Source organism: Phacochoerus africanus, chromosome 12 (genome assembly GCF_016906955.1).
Source record: "Phacochoerus africanus isolate WHEZ1 chromosome 12, ROS_Pafr_v1, whole genome shotgun sequence".
NCBI lineage: Eukaryota > Metazoa > Chordata > Mammalia > Artiodactyla > Suidae > Phacochoerus > Phacochoerus africanus.
Window position 1 is genome coordinate 11,960,402 of NC_062555.1, and position 21,086 is coordinate 11,981,487.

Consider the following 21,086-nt stretch of genomic DNA (forward strand, 5'->3'; position numbering starts at 1 on the left):
AGATTTGTGTTCATCCGACTGAAAATAAGTGCTGTTTCCTCTTCATATCACACTTGCTATCCACACACTGGAAACAGAGTAATAAACATGAGGGTATTATTAGAATGATACAAACTTCTGACAGCATTACCCAATTGTTCTTACCGTTCAAATGCCATCATGCAGATAATTTTCACATGATTAATTATAGTGATTGTCAAGAAATGCCAGAAGCAGCATTTCTTTAATGAAAAATAAGGTTTTAAGCAATAATACCTTGCTTAATAGGATTATATAAATGTCTGATTAGGGGATGAACACACATTTATTATGTAAGAAACTGTTATTTGCGGTCTATGTTAGGGCAATCATAAAAAAGAGGCAGAGTGTTGTATCGCATTAGTGTTCTATAAAACAGATCACACTATGCTCCTTTGAAAACACGCCTCTGGATTAAAGGGCGCAACTGAAGTTTAATTTTACTGTCGAATCCACCTCTGTGGAAAAGAGGATGGCCCTAATTCACAACTCCAGAAATAATTCAACCAGCAGTACTGTCATCTTCAAAATCACTTTCAACATTTTTATAATGCTCTCTTCTCCTATCACAAAAGCTTAAGTTTCAGGACACCTGGATCATGCTGACATTTGGAAGAAAATAAACATTCTAGTAGCAGGTTTTCAGGATGCTTTGCCAACATGGCAGATGTAGACAGATGTTCGTTTCTCTTTGAAATCTGCATCATGAAGTTCAGAGTTTCCATTAACTTCAAAGTAGACTGGGAGTACTGAAGAGACATGCAGAGTTAACACAAAGTGTTGGCCATAATAATGTGAGTCATACAGAACTAGGTGCAAAATGTAACCTACTGTAATATATACAAAGTAAAACTGTATGCTATGCAAAAGTTGTAAAGCTAATCAATATGTCAAAACAAGGCATCTTCCTAGTCACTGTGAAAAAGATTTTGGAACTTCAATGTTTCTACATAGCTTTATACATTTTCCTAACTAATTAAGCACATTAAACTAGAGTTTGGAAAACTGGGTCTTAAACAAAGAGAACAAAATGGAAACCTGAATTGGAGTCACTGTTCCAATGTTTATTAAACCAGTTTCTTAAACTAGCTTGTAGCTAAACATGGCAAACAAAGCAAACATCAGGGAAGGCAGAGCAGAAGAATATAAAAATTTCTAAGTCTTCATGTTGTCTTTATGGAAAAAGTATATAAAATATCTTAGTAAAAAATTTTTAAGACAATGGGTCTCAATCGTTTGACTTCTACGAGCTACTTTAAAATCTTCAGGAGCTCCCATAGTGGCTCAGCAGCAACAAACCCGACTAGTATCCACGAGGATGCCAGTCTAATCCCTGGTCTTGCTCAGCAGGTTAAGTATTCAGCATTGCCATGGGCTGTGGTGCAGGTGGCAGACATGGCTCAGATCCTGCTGTGGCTGTGGCATAGGCTGGTCGTTGCAGCTCCAATTTGACCCCTACCCTGGGAAATTCCATATGCCACAGTTGTGGCCCTAAAACGCAAATAATAATAATAATAATAATAATAATAAAATAGTAAAATCTTCATAAAAGTTTCAGGAGCAAAGATAGTCCATGGTTTGTTCACAGCCTTCCTCTCTCAATTTAATGTCATGTTGTTGGGTTCTACCTCTGCGGAGATGACACGGTAGGCATAAAATTCCACTATTTGTTTGCATGTTAGTATTCTAATTTATCTTTTGGAATAGTCTGTTTTTCCACCTGAGAATTTAAAGCTTGAACCCCCTATGATAGAAATATTTGATAAATTTTTCATAATCCTTATATCCAGAGAAAATTAGAGACCAGAAGTCATAGATTGCTTTCTTTTTTTTTTTTTTTTTGGTCCTTTTAGGTCTCCACTTGCGGCATATGGAAGTCCTCAGGCTAGGGGTTAAATCGGAGCTATAGAAGCTGGCCTACACCACAGCCACAACAACACAGGATCTGAGCTGGGTCTGCAACCTACACCACAACTCATGGCAACGCCGGATCGTTAACCCACTAAGCAAGGACAGGGATTGAACCTGCTTCCTCATGGACACTAGTCGGGTTCATTACCACCAAGCCATGACGGGAACGCCTACTTTTAATATCTTTTCATTACCTTACACAATATTTCATCAATGTTTTCCATTTATTGATAAGATAGCATTTTATTGGTGACCATATTCTACAATGTACTTTATAATGTATCAGGTTCTATAGTGCCATGTGCCACAATTAATTGAAAGTTTTCTGAATGTCTGAATTTTTCCAATATTTTGCCATTACAAATAGTGTGGGTTTGGACATACTTTGTGATTTGGTGTTCATTTATGACTATTCATTTGAGATAAATTTTCTAAAGTAGGTTTGCTGAGCCAAATGGTTTGCAAAAGGGCAAGGTTTCTCATACATTTTAACAAGTTATTCCACATGAAAAGTCATACCAATGAACCCACACAGATAGCCCAGCAGTTTGCATTAGTTCTAGCTTCTCCATATCCTCTTTAATGCTGGAAAGGGTAATTTTTTTTCATCTTTGGGGATTTGATAAGCATTCATGGCTTATCAAATAATAAGCACTTCATTTTCACTGCATTTCTTTGATTACTAGTGAGATCTGTAATTCTCTCTCTGCTTGAAACACTCCATGCTAGACAGAAGAAACCACAAGATTTCTCCTCAATGTCAAAGACATGAACTAATTTATCAATTCTTAGAATATTGTATCTTTCCATCACAAAACCTTTAAACTCACTGTATGGGTATTGATCTTCAGTTGTGTAGATTTCAAGACCATCCCTGAGTAAACTGTAAGTAAGCTGGTGGGCATTTGGAGAATCAGGTGGACTCCAGGAAAGATTGATAGCAGAAGAACTTTGAACTTGTCCTCTGGGTGGAGGTTGCTGGGATGGAGCTAAATTACAATGGAGAGAGCATTTATTAGCAAAGGCAATCAATAAAGACACAAGTAAACTGAAGCAAGACATCCAGCAAAGAGGTCTTTCTGATTTAGGATTACTTTATCAAGAAGACATGCGGTTTACCAAGACATTAATAAACAAAGGGTATACATCATGAGTTCTCTAAAACAAAGCTTTTTATCTATAAACATAAAACAAATTTGTAGGTCAATGTAGCTGACATAAATAGGGTTGAGGTATGAAACCACAAAAGTTCACATTAAGCACTTCTTGAAGTACACATGACTTAACGATGCTATATTCATTTCAGGTGGATAACAGTGATTTGATACTTATACCGAGTATGTTCCATACAGAGTTATTACAACATTAGTAACTATATCCCCTGTGCCATATGTACGTATGTAACATCCCTGTAACTTATTTACTTTGTAACTGGAAATTTATACTTCTTAGTCCTGTTCATCTATCTGTTTCACCCATATTCCCACTTCCCGCCCATCTTGCAACCACTAGTGTATTCTTTGTGTCTGTGAGTTTGTTTCTATTTTGTGGTCTTTGTTCATTGTTTTGTTTTTGTTTCTTTTTGTTTGTTTGTTTTTAGACTCCACATATAAATGAAAATATAAAGTATCTTTCTCTCTACTTGTTTGTCTTTTTTTTTTCTAAGAAAATACTCAAGGATGCATAACATTTATTTTCTACTTAAAGATCATATACATAAATTCTGTTGAGACTTGAAATTTAAGTAGTATAATTTTTGGATTTTTAAAAGGAAGTTTTCCATTCCATTAAACACAATGCCTCATCTTGCTTCACAGAGCACAGTGTAAAAGAAAGAATTAATAGCTGGTGATACAAATAGCTATGAATGCTATGGATGTTAAATAGTCTAAATATTAGCAAGAAGCAATTTAAATGTACTAAATTAACACACAAGCAGCTGTTAGAGATGCTATGATTGCTTATAACACCTGTTAAAAATGTTTGTGATTGTGACAGAAAACAAACGCATGGTTGCCAAAGGGGAAAGCGGGGGTAGGGTGGGGTGGGGGGAAGAAGGATAAATTAGGAGTTTGGAATTAACAGGTACACACTACTATGAAAAACACAGATAAACAACAAGGACTTGTTGTACAGCGCAGGGAACTGTATTCAGTATCGTGTAATAATCTATAACAGAAAAAATTCGGATTTGTACAACTAAATCACTTTGTTATACAACTGAAAATAACACAAAATTGTAAATAAAGTACACTTCAGCTAAAAAATGCTGATTGTTAGAGATAATACGATTTCTTCCAACAGGCACATAAGAACAGTCATCTCAGTATTTTTGTGATTTTCCATTTCTTTCTTTCTTTTTTTTTTTTTTTGTCCTTTTAGGGCTGCACCCGCAGCATATGGAAGTTCCCAGGCTAGGGGTCTAATCAGAGCTGCTGCTACCGGCCTATGCCAGAGCCACAGCAACTTGGGATCTGAGCCGCATCTGCGACCTACACCACAGCTCACAGCAACACCAGATCCTTAACCCACTGAGCGGGGCCAGGGATCGAACCCTCAACCTCATCCTAGTTGGATTCGTTTCTGCTGCACCAAAGTGGGAACTCCGTGATTTTCCATTTCATATGTATATACATGTATACACACATACATATACAGACACTATAAATACATTATTTCTTATTACTACATATTTTTCTTAGTCTCCCTATTTTGGAGAGTAAGTCTACATCCTCCCCTCAGAATATGCAAAAGAGAAAAAAAGGACAATCAGCCACCAGTTTATTTACCCCTTCCTGGTTTAAAAAAATGCATAATCCTCCATCCATTCAGAGGAACATGATCTAATCAGGCTTTCTCATTAAATAAGATGTCAAAGGCACAGGTATTTTTTAAAACAATAATCTTTCTATTGAAAACAATTCTTAAAGCATGAATCAATCAAATAATCATCAATAGTTTTTATATGAAATATCTATAGACACTAGGTGATAGTGTTTCAAAAGAGAGCACACGCAAGTGATTTAATAAAGAGCTTAATGAAGAAACTACTTTCCCAGGTTTGATGATTCACTGGAAATCCACTCACTCACCATAGAGTCCTACTCACAGCAAAAGAATGCAGAGTACAATCAACAAAGGGTGAAGCCTGGGGGAAACCAAGCTCAAGCTTCCAGTCATGTAGGATGTGACTAATTCCTCCAGCAACACATGAAAACACATGTGCAATGTTACCAAGCAGGGACGTTCACTAGAAACGCAGTGCCCAGGGCTTATACTGGGGACTATTCATACAGGCAGACTCTGTCTGGCACATATCAGCGTTTCAGATTCCCAGGAGGAAAGCAGGTATAAGTACAATCTACGCAAATTATACAAAATTTAAGGGAGAGAGAGTCATTCCTAAAAATGCTGAGGTTGGAGGAAAACCATCACAAAATCCAGGTTCCAAGAAGCTTTTGCCAAAGGCCAACTTTGGAAGCAGCTTTTTCTGAAGATAAGCATTAGGGAGAGAATCAAGATGGCAGAGCAGAGAGCCATGGAACCACCAGCTCCCACAAACACATCAAAAATATGTCTACAGGAGTTCCCGTGGTGGCTCAGCAGGAATGAACCCAACTACTATCCATGAGGATGCAGGTTCAATCCCTGGCCCCGCTCAGTGGGCTAAGGATCCAGTGCTGCCGGGAGCTGTGGAGTGGGTCACAGAAAAGGCTTGGATCCCACGTTGCTGTGGCTGTGGTGCAGGCCATCAGATGTAGCTCCGATTTGTCCCCTAGCCTAGGAAATTCCATCTGCTGTGGGTGCAGCCCTAACAAGACACACACACACACGCGCGCACACACACACACAATCTAAATATGGGATCATTGTCACAGCAAACCTACTGTAACCTCAAAGACCTGATAAGACAAGAAAGATCTCCATGTAACCGGGTAGACGAAAGAAAACAAAAGGAAGCAGAACAGGATGCATACCCGAGAAGGGTGCTGTCAGTGAGGAAAGGTTCCTGCTCCCTGGGAAGTCCCCTCACCCGTGGGGAGATCAGCTGAGACAGAAAGGAAACTTCAGAGGCTAGGCGGAGAGGGCGACGGCCTGTGTGTGGCAGGCAGAAGAGAGATAGAGGTTCTGTAACAGCTCAGTGCCACCTGCCTGCCTGGTCCAGCATGTGTGTTTCCTGCTGTGGGGGTCGGGGAGGGCTGGGGGTTGAAACTCAGAGTTCAGATCCAGGAGAAGGACTGGGGTGGCTGCATGAGCACAGCCTGAAGGGGCTGGCGTGTGCTATGGCTGAAGCTGGGGGTGTATGTGGAGGAAGCCCTGGCAGGCCATTCTTAAGTGGCGACTGGAGGGAGGGGTAGGACCTGCCATGGCAGCCCCTCTCTCCTTGAGCGCTCCCGGGCACCACCGCCATGGGGCATGGAAGCAAATATACTGGGTGCCACCTCAGGGGCCTCAGATACCAGTGGGTTGCCCACTTGCAGAGGCAGGGCTGAAATCTCTCCCTGTGGCTGGGTGAGCTGTGAGTTTACTACCACCACTGCAGGCTTTGTAAACTCAGTGTCTGGGAGACATCTGAGCAGACAGAGGGTGTTCCTACAGCTGGGACAGGGTCTGGCCTTAGCAGCTGTGGGCTCTGTGGGCCCGCGCACAGGGACTGGGCCAGGACAGGGTCTGGGCTGCCCCCATAGCTCCTATGGCTGGTCCAGGTGCATGGCTACTGTAGTCCTAGGACTTGGCTTCAGTGAATCTGTGCCAGGGGTGGCTCTGTGAAAACAATGCCTGAGGAACTCCAGGGCCAGCCAACCGCCAATATTCCCAGGGTAGAGGGGGCCCAGGGCAGTGCCAACACCAGTGAACGTTCTGAGCCCACACAGTGGGGGACTGGTGACACAGCATGGTGTGTTCCCTCCTGGACAACCCTCAGTGGCTCGTCTCTCTCCAGTGGGAGCATCCCAGCCCCACCGACCTCACACCACAGCTCAGAAAACCAGCTCAGAAACAGATCTGGGTGCTTCTCCTCCAACAACGACAGAGCAGACCCTGCCTCTGACCAGGCAGTGACAACCGCAGAGCAAAAAGGAGACCCTGCTCAATACCCAGGGAAGGCTCCAGTCACCACACCACCAGTCACGCCCCGCTCAAGGTGACAGCGGCCAACACACACGGAGGAAAGGGGCGGCCGTCATCCATACTAAAAACAATCCTCATTTCAAAAATATTACACCCATGCAGGATACACAGGGGCACTCCCACATAAACACAGCCCTCCAAGACCCCAGGAGACAACCGTTTCTCCTAAGCTCTCCGAATAAGAGAAATAAAAGCAAAATGGAGAAGTAGAGAAACCACTCCCAGTTAAAAGATGAAGAGAATTCCCCTGAAAGAAGAAACAATGAGACAGACCTTTTTCTGATGGACACCAAGTTCGAAAAGGAGATAATGAAAATATTCAAGGAATTAAGAAAGGCTATTGACAGGAATGCAGATTACTGTAACAGATAACTAGAAACTATGAAGAGGAGCCAAGAAAAAGGAGAAAACTCATTTGCCCAGATGAAAGCTGAGTGAAAGGCAATGAATAGCAGATTGAATAATGAAGAAGAAAGAATAACTGATCTGGAAGATAGAATAATGGAAATCATTCAATCAGAACAGCAGAGAAAAAGCCAAATGAAAAAAAAATGAAAGCAACATAAGAAACCTATGAGATAATATAAATCACGTCAATCTACACACAATACGAATTCCAGAAGAAGAGAAAAGGGGATAGAAAAAGTATTTGAAGAAATTATGGTTGAAAGGTCCCTGTTCATAGCTGAATCCACCTTTCATTTGGGAGGTATGAAGTAGTGACGGGAAGTTATCCTACACACCAGGCAAAGACCTTCAACTAAAAGCTATTACTAATCATCAGAATTCAAGAGTGATATACTCCATTTTAAAGACATGATATAATTCAATAATAACATTGTAAGAAAGTATTTCAAGAGCACTGAATTTGAAATTTATAAACCTCCATATATTTTGCATAGGTTTCCAAAAGACAATGTCTCTAAACATATGGTAGATGATAACAGTGCTGTATTTTTAAAGAAAGATATTAAAACAAGATACTCACTCTTCTCTTTTTTTATCTTTTCTAAGGGAATTTTCATTATTAGGTTAACATTCTAACTGTCTATATGCCTATTTAGATGCAGGATGAGAATAATAATAATTTCAAAATGACATATGAAAAGGTAATTATTTCCAAAGAGCACCTCATTATATGTTTTAATTCAAAGATCTACCATATTTTGAGGTGGTCACTGAGGCTGGTTGCATGTTGCCAGTACATTTGATCTTTCAGTGAATTTTAATTTAAGGATGTACATCCTGTTATTCTGGGTGGAACCTCAAAGATTCATAACTCTTTCATCTATAGCACTCGCAAAAGAGCCTTGTAGTCTATGGCAATTTAATATTTTTCAGTGAATAATAGTGATCACAACTAAAACCCTGCATGCTATCAGGAACACAACAGATTTCAGAGTTAGAGCAATCAAAACTGATCTTCAGAGTATTTTCTGAGACAGCAAAACTTTTGGGATCACTGAAAAAGAGACAGATGTTTCAGTCCCATGTCAAAAGTTATCAGAAGTGATGTGCATTACATGAAAATTTCCTTGGCAACAAACACAAAAATCAAACACATGTACACACACATGGGCTCTTTCAAACATTTAAAGTTGATTATTCTTTGTCATCTCTAACCACAATCTTGTCTGACTGTACAAATGAACAGTGCTTGTTTGACACTTAAATGAGAATTTCCAAAGGTCTGAAGGTTTAGATAGTCCAATACTACTCTAAGAATAAATATTTCGAGATCCTGGGCAAAGCTTGAACCCACTTTATGTGCTGAAAGTATGAGTCTGAGAAAATAGGCATATATTTGTTAATCAAAATTGCCAAGAAGCAGGAGTTCCCACTGCGGCACCACAGAAATGAATCCAACTGTTATCCATGGGGGTGCAGGTTCGATCCCTGGCCTTGCTCAGTGGGTTGGAGATCTGGCATTGCCAGGAGCTATGGTGTAGGTCACAGATGTGTCTCATATCATGCATTGCTTTGGCTATAGCTGGTAGCTGTAGCTCTGATTCAACCCCTAGCCACGGGGTATGGCCCTAAAAGCTAAAAAGAAAAAAGAAATTGCCAAGAGTGGTATTTGTATATAGACTCTCTTTTATTGAAGGAAAGTATAATATTGTGACCACATCCATCAGTTTAGGACTACATCTCAGCTTGGGAATTTTGGTAATTGTATGGTTGCCACCAAATTTCAATTGGATGCTCTGAACCTTTCCTCATATATAGTAAGAAAATGATAATGTCTACCTCTTAGGGAAAAAGCAACTATTATAAATATTTTCTAAAAATTAAAGACAAATATGATAATGATGCTTCAATAAAAGGGGGATTTCAAGAGAAATAGAATGTATTAAAACACCAAAACCAGAGTTGAACAATATAATAACTAAAATGAAACTTATCTAGAGATGACCCAACAGCAGATTGGAAATGAAAGAAGAATCAGCAAACTGATATAAAGCAATAGATAGAACTTAAAGATATAGCAATATGATTTATCCAATCCAAATAACAGAGAAAAAAAAATTGAACAAAAGTAAAAAAAGCCTCAGAGTCCTGTGATAAAACGTCAGATGTACCATGTGCCAACACATGGGCAATGGGGACTACGAAAGGAGAGAAAAGACAGATAAATGAGGAAAAAGATATGAAGAAATACTGTCTCATACTGTCCAAGTTCAATGAAAATACTTATCAACAGTTCCAAAAAGCATAATGCAAGTAGGGTGCACACAAAGCAATCCAGACCTAGACATGGTAAAATTAACCTGGTGAAAGACACAGACAACATCTTGAAAGCAGTAAGAGAAAAACAACGCATACACAGTTGAAGGAAAATACAATTAAAGGCTTACAAAAACAATGGAGACCAAAAGTAGTAGAATGATAAATTTAGACTATTTTAAAGTCCTAAAAGAAAAAAAAAAGGTTGGTATCAAGAATTCTTCATATAGGAAAAAATACCCATCAAATGCACAAGTAAAATAAAGGTATTCTCAAAAAATTTAAAAAAAAATGAAGAGAATTCACTGTTAGCAGTTTAGCCCCATTAAAACTTGAAAAATTGATAACAGACCAGAAATACTAAAGTAATACATCAGGCTAAGGGAAATGATACAGAGAGTAACCGGAATGATGGGAGGGTATGACAAATACCAGAAATCATAAATACGTAGGTAAATATTAAAGACAGTGTGTGTGTTCTCTATTCATATCCTGTTTCCTTTCCTCAAATGATTTTAAGCATATTATTTAAAAGAATAATTACACTAGTGTAATATACATGCATATACACATGCGCACATAAACAATACAAAAATAAGGAAAGAAAAAGACCTATACCGGAGCATAGTTGTTATATTTACTAGAACTAGGTCTATATAAACCTGAAATAATCTGTGGCAGAGAAAGATGTACACTCTAATTCTTAGAACAATCGCTAATAAAACTGTGCTAAAATGTAGGTTAAAAGTTAACAGAGTAGGAGTTCCCGTCGTGGCGTAGTGGTTAACGAATCCGACTAGGAACCATGAGGTTGTGGGTTCGATCCCTGCCCTTGCTCAGTGGGTTAAGGATCCGGCGTTGCCGTGAGCTGTGGTGTTGCTGTGGCTCTGGCGTAGGCCAGTGGCTACAGCTCCCATTCGACCCCTAGCCTGGGAACCTTCATATGCCCCGGGAGTGGCCCAAGAAATGGCAAAAAAAAAAAAAAAAAAAAAAGACAAAAAAAAGTTAGAGTATGGAAAACCAATTTTCAATAAGAACACTAATTATGAAAGGAAAGAATATTCTTTTAAACAAATGGTGGTTGGACAACCAGATAGCCACATTTAAAAGAATGAAACTGGAGCCTAAGTCACACCATATATAGAAATTAATTCAAAATAGGTCAAAGACCTAAGTGGAAGAGCCAAAATATAAAACTCTTAGCAGCAAAAATAAGTGTAAATTTTTGTAATCTTGGATTTGGCAGTGGTTTCATAGATATGAATGCATGAGCAACAAAATAAAAAAAAAGATAAATTAGACTTTCTCAAAATTAAAAACTACTATGCTTCAAATGACACTATCAAAAAAAGTTTAAAGACAATGCATAGAATGGGAGAAAACATTTGCAAATTGTATAGCTGATAAAGGACTTGTACTTATAACATATAAAAAACAATTACAACTGAGTAATAAAGAAAAATACCCCCCTCAAAAAAAGGTAAAACTAAATCAATATGTCTCCAAAGAAGATAAAACAGGCAATAAGCACATGAAAAAATGCTTGACATCCTTAGTCATCTGGAAAATATACATCAAAACCACAGTGAGATAACACTTTACACTACTATAATGGCTATAATTTAAAAGATAATTAGTGTTCTTGAAGATGTGGAGAAACTGGAAATTTTATACATACTGGTGAGAATGAGAATAGCACAGATACTTAGGAAAACAGTCTGGCTCTTCTCAAAAGTATAAACATAGAGATACCATGTGGGCCACATTCCCACTCCTAGGTGTATCAGTCATTACTTTAAGTGTGAATGGCCAAAACTCAACAATTACAGGACAGAGATTTATGAAATGGATGGAACAACAAGATCCATCAACATGTGATCTACAAGAAACTCAATTAAAATGTAAAGAAACAGATATGTAAGAATAAAGGGATGGAGAAAATATGCTAACAAATCAAAAGAAACCTGGAATAGCTTCTTTTTTATTTCAGACCTTAAAATAGGGGAAAAGAAGAACATTATATAATGAAAAGAATGGTCAATGCTCAAGAATAGAATGCACCTAAAAACAGATTGTCAAAATATTTAAGACAAAAATCAATAAAATGGCAATGAAAAATAGATAAATCCTATTGCAATTAGAGAATTCTACATCACCCTTTCAGTAACTGAGAGATTTATTAGCACTCAGAAAATGAATATGGATATAGCTGACCTGAAAAACATTGAACCAGACTGATCTAATTGACTTTTATGGACTACTCCTCCGAATACACATTCTTCTCAAGTTCAGATGAAACATGATGGACCACATTGTGGGGCATAAAACCTATCTTAAAAATGTGGAAGTATATAAATAATTGAAAGTATATTCTCATGCTACAAAAGAACTAAACTAGAAATCAATAACAGAAAAACAAGTTAAAAATCCATATTTGGAGATTAAACAACATATTTCTTTAAGCCGATAGGTTAGGGGTTCCTGGAGAAAGAGAACCAGGAATGGCTTTCTTGACATAAGAGAATCCATTTTGGCCTAAGCCATGTCATGGTTTAGGCCTGCTCACAAATTTTCCCTTGAACATGTCTCAGTAATTGAAGATCTTAAGGGAGGGAATGCACAAACAAGGGAGGGGCAGTCAAGAAACAATAGTGCAGCCTTGGGGCTGGGTCCTGGTTGTCAAGGAATATAGGTAACAATACATCTAGAGTACATCTTCTTTGTGCAGGAACTAGGGTCCCACCCAGATGGAGGATGGAATTGTGATGTTGACCCTCCCAACTTCAATCAACTAAAGTTTCAACTATGTAGACTTTTGCCCCAATTCCACCAGAAGCTCTTATGGCTTTCCTTAAAAAAATTTTATAGTGGTCATATACACATAACATAAAATTTGTCAAATTAACCATTTTAAAATGTACAGTTCAGTGATATTAAATACTTTCATAATGTTGTACACCAACAAATTGAATAAAACATCAATAAAATGGGCAAACTCCTAGAAAGACAAAACTTACCAAGACTAAATCACAAAGAAATAAAGCATCTGAGTAGGCTTATGCTAGTGAGGAGACTGAATAAGTAATTAAAAGTCTCACAACAAAGAAAAGCCCTGGACTTAATGGATTAATTGGTGAATTTGCAAAAATTTGAAGAGAGGTGAACATTTTCTAACCCATTTTATGAGGCTGGCATTATCCTGATACTAAAGCCAGATAAAGACATTACAAGAGAAGAAAATTATAGAAAAATGTCCCTGAACTGATGGAAATATCTTCAACAAAGTACTAGCAACTCAAAATCAGTGACATATTGAAATGATTATGTACCATGACCAGGTGGGGCTTATTCCTGGAATGCAAAGATGTTTCAACAGACGTTAAGTTGATCAAAGCAATATACCACACTAACAGAATGAAGGAAAGTTAAAACATGATCATCTAACAGAGAAAAAATTTTGATAAAAAAATACCTTTTCAAAAAATAAAAAATAAAAGAACTGGAATAGCAGGAAACTACCTCAAAATAATAAAATCCATGTATGAAAAACCTACAGAAAACATCACACTCAATGGTTAAAGACTGAAAGCTTTTTCTCTAGGATCAGAAACCAGGCAAGAATTCCTGCTGTCACAATTTCAATTCCATATGGTATTTGAAGTTCTAGCCAAAGCAATTAGGCATGAAAGAGGAAATAAAAGGCCTCCAAATTAAAAAGGAAAAAGTAAAATTATACTTAATCACATATGATATGATCTTTTATACAGAAAACTCTAAAGACACACACATACAAAACATTTGCAAATAATCAATGAATTCCACAATGTAGTAGGGTACAAAGTCAACAAACGAAGATCAACTGTATTTTGGTACAATAAAAATGAATGATCGGGAAAGGACATTACGAAAACAATTATTTACAATACATCAAAAAGAATAATTTAGGAATTAAATTAACCAAGGAGGCAAAAGGTTTGTAAACTGAAAACTATAAAACTTGGTTGAAAGAAATTAAAGATGACATAAATAAATAGAAACACATCCCATATTCATGGATTAGGAAATTTAATATTGTTAAATGTCAATACTACCCAAAGAAATCTATGGATTTAATGGAAACCTTGTCAAAAATCTCAATGACATTTTTTTTGCAGAAATAGAAAACTCATACTAAAATTCACATGCAATCTTGAAAGACCCCAAAATCACCAATATAATCTTGAAAAACAAAACAAAACAAAACACAAAGCTGGAAGAGACATACTTTCTGATTACAAAACATACTACAAACTCACAGTAATCAAAATAATACGCCTCAGGCATAAATACAGGTATATAGAACAATGGTATAAAAAGTCCAGAAATGAATACCCGCTACTCACATATACAGTTGGATGATTTTTGACAAGGAAGCCAAGACCATTCAAAAGGGGAAGTAATGTCTTTTCAACATATAGATCTGGAAAAACTGGATATCCATGTGCAAAAGAAGGAAGTTGGACCCTAATCTAACACCATTTATAAAAATTAATTCAAAACAGATTAAAGATTTAAAACATAAGACCTAAGACTATAAAAGCCTTAGAAGAAAACTCAGGGCTAACCCAAAAAATTCAATTAAGAAATGGGCAAAGGATTTGAAGAGGTATTTCTCCAAAGAACAAATAGTCCATGAGCACATGAAAAGATGCTCAATATCACTAAACACTGAGGAAATACAAATCAAAACTACAATGAGATACCATCTTACACACATTAGGAGGGCTACTACAAACAGAAAACAAACGTTGGCAAAGATGTAGAGAAGATGGCATCCCTGTTCACTTTTGGTAAGAATGTATGAAGGTAAAGTTGTCATGGAAAACAGTAGGGCAATTCCTCAAGAAAATAAAATAAAAATAGAATGACCGTATGACCCAGCAATCCCACTTCTGAGTACGTACCCAAAAGAACTAAAGGCAGAGTCTTGAAGAAATGTTTGTATACCCATGTTCATAGCAGTATTATTCACAAAAGCTAAAGCATAGAAGCAACCCAGGTGTCCACTGACAGATGAACAGAGAAGCACAAGGTAGTATAAACAAATAATGAGATAGGGCTCAGCTTCAAAAGGAAGGAAATTCTGACATACGCTAAAACATGGAGGAATATTGAGGACATATGCTAAGTGAAATAAGCCTGCAATGAAAAAGCAAATACTTTATGATTTTGCTTATATGAAGTACTTAGATTATTCAAAATCATAGCGATGGAAAGTTAAGTCATGGTCGCCAGCAGCTAGGGGGAAATGAGGGGGGAGAATATTGTTCAATGGGTTCAGCGCTCCAGCTTCACAAGAAGAGAGCTAAGGAGATGGCCGGTAGTGACGACTACACAGCATTATGAAAGTATTTCGTATTTCGAACCATACATTTTAAAAGAGTCCATTTGGTAAATTTTGTGTGATGTATGTTTTACCATAATAAAAATATTTTTTAAAGAGAGCTATGAGATCATCTCTGATAAATGGAAATAAATAATGTGGATAATGGGAGTTCCTACTGTGGCTCAGCAGATTCAAAACCCAACACAGTGGCTGTGAGGATGTGGGTTAAATCTCTGGCCTCACTCAGTGGGCTAAGGATCTGGCATTGCCTCAAGTTGTGGCATTGGTAGCAGACGTGGCTCAGATCTGGCACTGCTGTGGCTGTGGTGTAGGCCTACAGCTGCAGCTCCAATTTGACCCTTAGCCCAGGAACTTCCATATGCCGCAGGTATGGTCCCAAAAAGAAAAAAAAAAAAGATGTGGATGATAAAAAGATGGATAGATAACCAAGGATAAGCATAAAAGTGAGTAGTGTCAAGATTTCAATACAAATGAGCTATGAATGTATGTTTGTTTTGTTTAGTTAAGCTTATAGCCAAACGTTTAAGACAAACTGGAATGCCATTCATAGGAAAGCATGCAGATCCCTTTCAGATGTATTCTGTTTCTTTCTCTCCATATCAAAGAGAATGCCTCTCATTTTAAACGCATTAAACAATTATTCATCGGAGACAACTACATCACTAAGGCCGGACAACTAATCAATGAAGGTAGCGTATTATGAGAGAGGGTCTAACTATTTGATTTTAATTCAATTCTCCTGTAGTCTAGAAATTACACCCCAAGATTCCCACCCCAGAATTTATATTTTAGGATCCCCACCTCCACTCCTTGTCAAAAAAAAAAAAAAATCATCACAGGTGATACTGCTAAACTTTTGTCAATGGCTATGGAAGTGGCCAAGATAATCGTTATAATCCCATGATTCCCAAACTGTACAGAAGAACACCACACCACATTATACAATTTAAGGAAAATATATTCTTGACATCATGTGGACACAAAGAAAAACATGGGCCTGAGGTAGTTCACAGTTTCAACAATAGATAGCACTACGTTCCCTTCAATAGCATCTTATCTTCGTGAGGCTGGCTGGTCTGGCTGTTGGGGGAATGAAAAGGACCGTGTGAAAATCACAGGGGAATAGGACAGACAGCAGCTCCCTTCACAGCTCGCACTTTCCTGCTCCCCCCCTTCAGTCCTTTTATTACCATCGTATCCATCATTCGACTGTGTTTTGAGCTCCTCGGAAGGCAGAAATCCTAATTTTTTTTTTATCATTAATTATCTCTGTTGATGCTGAGTTTCTCACTTTGCACGATGTTTTGTTAAATGTTATAAAACATCACAAACAAAACCACCTCCACAATAGTTGGAGGAGCATGTTCAATACGAAATATCACCATCTTAAAGAGCTGGAAAGTCAAAAGGAGCATATCCTGAAAAGACTAACCGTAAATATGGAAGTATTTTAAACTATTAAAAATTGGAAGCATTTGGACCAACCAAAAATGTTTAGCCCAGAAAAGAAAATCTTCATGTAGGAGTAAAAGTCTACACACTACTAAGAAATGTAGGCCAGCTTTCAAGTGACCAGACTATCTGCATTTGCCTGAGGTGTGATTCCTAGACTGTGTCTCAGGTGCAAGAACAGGTAGCAAAAAATGGAACAGATGTCAATATTTTCACACAAAATTGGTGGCAGGAGCAATAAAAAAAATCACTAAGATTCCATATGTGGTATGTAAAGCTGTCACAATTCTATTACGAATGGTGATCTTCAATTTATATCCAAAGAAATGCGCTGGAATTCCTGTTGCACACGAACCAATTATGTAGCTGATTGGTGAAAAACAAATATTAATTAAGTGTTCCATGAACCCAGATCGGTGTTTAGACTGTATTTAAACACAAAGGCAATAATGACGGGCCTTTCCCAAGAGTAGCATAAATACCTACGGTTTTACTTCTACTAAAATCCAGAGAGACCAATGAAACACAGGACGATGAAGATAAAACACACAGGTACAAATGCTGAATATGCCTTACTAATCATTAGCTGTGCCTTGCCTTCCACACCTTCAATGTCTAGTATAGTTGCCACGGAGCCCAATATTTTATTACTTTTCCCTTGCTCCCTTAAATAAGATGGCACTCTTTCAGGCATGCCTGTTTACAATGATTTGTCTGCACTTGTGGTGCATAGCATGCATTCTAGCATTGTGATGCAATGATATGGTCTCAAGATGCCTCAAGGAGGATATGCATTGGGCAGCATATTATAGAGGGCCCCTCACCATATGTTCTCAGCAAGCATTTCTTTGGACTCTTGGCAAAGGTAAGGATATATGAACTTGAAGTAAATATAAAGAAATCACCAACATGCTATGAAATTGTAGGACTGCAGGTGACCTTGCCCCGATTCAAGGCACTGGAGAACAATGCTGAGAAGTCAAAAGACAATACAATGTAACCTTTACCTTCCAAGAGTTACAACAAAAATGTGAGAGTTGAAACAACTAATGCAACTTTATTGATATTCCCAAAGATGGGAATATCAACTACAGCAGTAAACAATATGTGGTGATAAATAAGACAATAATTACTACAATATCAATAAACAAAGAATAGTAGCATACTGGCCATAAAATTGGGGGATAGAAGAACATAAATCTCACAATAAATAAGTATAAATCTTCCATTTGTTATAGACATTACCTGGAATGTTCTTGGGTGTCTGGGTGAACAATCATTTTGGTTTAACCAGGGCTGTCCTAATGTTTGCACTAAAAGTCCCATATTCTGGGAAAACCCTTCATTTGGGGTAAACCTTACTAGTAATACCATTCAAGCAAACCAATGTAAATTTCCCACTACTAATATAATCGTACAACCATATTCAAGGACCCAATCCAGGCAAAGAGCCCAAGTTTCATTTGGTATAATTCTTTTTTTCACGTCTAACTTAAATTCTCCACATTGCACCCAAGCCTTGCTGATGGGTTCTTGATGGAACGAGAAATGAATGAGACTCTGTGCCGTTCATGACATCATTTCATACACCAGCAATGCACCAGGATTCACTTACTTTTGCTGCAGCCCAGCGGATTGTTCACATCCAAATGGCTGGCGCTGGGAACGCAAGTATCACACTTTGAGCCAGTGACAAACTGTTTACAGAAACAGTGGCCTGTGACTGAGTGACAGGTTTCATTCAAGGCTCCTGAGAGGTGACAACTGCAAGGCTGACATCTGAAAACAAGACAAACCATCAAAGAGAATGACGTTTGAATTAAAAATTCATGGTATAGGTTATAGCTTTCTACAAACCATACAATGAGAGTCTGTTTTAGCCAATATACTGAAGAGGATTCTTGAGCTAAACAAACAAAAACACAGAACAAAACAGAAAAATTCCTTTATCAAAATGATACTCCGGTAAAATCTCTATGAAGCCTTCTCTTTGTATATTAATTAATGGCAAAAAAAGGTGTTCAATTGCTTTTTTTTCTTTTTTTGCTTTTTAGGGCCACACCTGTGGCATATGGAAGCTACTGGGCTAGGGGTCAAATCAGTACTGCAGTTAGGCCTATGTGACAGCCACAGCCATACCAGATCCAAGCCACATCTGTGACCTATGCCACAGCTCATGGCAACACTGATCCTTAGCCCACTGAGCCAGGCCATGGGTCAAATCAGTGTCCTCATTAATACTAGTTGGGTTTAAAACCTGCTGAGCCACAACGGGAACACCCTATATTGCTACTTTTACATGCCACAATACACCTTATGGATCCTTTTGCACATAGTTGCTCAATTAAGAACACAGCAAACTTTCATCCCCACAAAAGCAGTTCTCCTGACAGCTAAAATTTAAGATTAGATACCCATAAAATTATCTCTTCAAGTATCTTTCCAGTTGTGAAATAGAAAACTGGGTATGATAATTATTGTCCACCCTAAAAATCTTGCAATTCTTTAGTTTATTTTTTTTGTTTGTTTTTTGTTTTCTTGCTTTTTAGGCCCACACCCATGGCATATGGAGGTTCCCAGGCTAGGGGTCGAATCGGAGCTGTAGCTGCTGGCCTCCACCACAGCAATGCTGGAGCCGAGCCGTGTCTGCAACCTACACCACAGCTCACGGCAATGCTGGATCCTTAACCCACTGATCAAGGGCAGGGATCAAACCCACAACCTCATGGTTCCTAGTCAGGTTCACCGACCTCTGAGCCGTGAAAAGAACTCCAATTCTTTAGTTTCATAAAAACTAAATTTCACTAAGAAAACAGAGGGGAGAAGATATGTTCAAATACTCTTGATGCCTTAACCTATGTCTTACTTCCTTTTTTTTATTTTAAGTACTAGACTCATTGACTCGAGAATAGAGCATTATTCTGATCTATGAAAAGATGCTATCAGTATAAAGAGAAAGAACTTCATTTCAACTTAAATTTCTTGGATCAAAGCTACCTGTTAAAAATAACTGTCTTGGCATTTTGCCGTGATCGAAACTAAAACCTGTTTCCTCAGAATGAATTTTTCAAACACAGAGACGGTATGCCAATGTCCCTGGTCAGGGAAGCAATATTGGCGCCACTGAAAGATGAGACAAGAGAAACTGTACTTATAGCAAGACCACGTATGATCCGCCAATCCCACTCCTGGACATATACTTGAAGAAAATTGTAATTCAAAAAGATTCATGCACCCCAGTGTTCACTGCAGCACTATTTTCAATAGCCAAGACATAGAAGCAATCTAAGTGTCCATCAACAGATGAATGGATAAAGAAGATGTGGGGCATATATACAATGGACTGTTACTCAGCCATGGAGAAGAAGGAAGCAGTGCCATGTGCAGCAGCAGGGAGGGACCTAGAGATTATCCTTCTAAGCGAAGTCAGGCAGAAGGAAAAAGACAAATATCCTAGGCTATCACTTACACGTGGAATCTAATCAAAATACAAGGAATTTACTTACAAAACAAAAACAAACCCACAGATTTCAAAATCAAATTTATGTGTACCGTAGGGCAAACATGGGGTGGGGGGAGGGAAAAATTGGAAGGTTGGGAATAACATATACACGCAATTGTACATAAAATTCACAGCCAACAAGGACCCACTGTATAGCACAGGGAGGTCTACTCAATAGTCTGTCATAACCGATACGGGAAAAAAAGAACAGATACATGTATATGCAGGATCCATTCACTTTGCTGTACACCTAAAAATAATACAACACTGGAAATCAACTATATGCCAAAAAATTTTTTTTAAAAAAAAAGAAAGAATTATTTCATGGAAGTTCCCATCATGGCACAGTGGAAACGAATCCAGCTAGGACCCATGAGGTTATAGGTTGGATCCCTGGCCTCACTCAGTGGATTGAGGATCCAGCATTGCCGTGAGCTGTGGTGTAGGTCACAGATGCAACTCAGATCCAGCATTGCTGTGGCTATGGAGTAGGCTGGCAGCTACAGCTCCTGTTAGATCCCTAGGCTGGGAATCTCCATATGCTGCAGGTGCAGCCCCAAAAAGACAAAAATAAATAAAACTACTGCCTTTAATCAGAGACTTTCCATATGGCTTCACCTATATTTTCCACCAAAGATGCTGGATAGATAGTTACTTCCTGTCACTGCAACTTTTATGGTGTGATCTCCTGGGTAATCATTCAACACCCTTAAAAAAAGCTGATAAAAGCTAAGGCTGCTAAATAAGCTGCAAATTTGTTTTATGGACTAATATCACCCTGGGAATAAATAAAGTACAGTTTGTCTCGAAAACCGCTATCCTGTAGTTTGCCCTTTTGATGTCACGATAAAAGGGCATTTTTTTTCCCCTATGAACAACTATATTGTGTCCATTATGTACAGACACTGCAGCCGAACTTCATCTCAAATAGATATTTACGTATTAGAGCTGGAGGAAATTATG

The 21,086-nt window shown here is 38.1% G+C and overlaps 1 protein-coding gene across 1 annotated transcript in view; it reads right to left on the bottom strand.

Annotated features, from left to right (window-relative positions):
* The window catches only part of USH2A (usherin), an 811,661-nt gene that overhangs the window by 604,818 nt on the left and 185,757 nt on the right, over positions 1-21,086 (bottom strand). Inside the window, exons 14-15 of the mRNA XM_047754984.1 lie at positions 18,237-18,400; positions 2,760-2,918 (exon numbers count right to left, since the gene is read on the bottom strand). Coding sequence (XP_047610940.1) covers positions 2,760-2,918; positions 18,237-18,400 — 323 coding nt within the window. The remainder of the gene's footprint in view (positions 1-2,759; positions 2,919-18,236; positions 18,401-21,086) is intronic.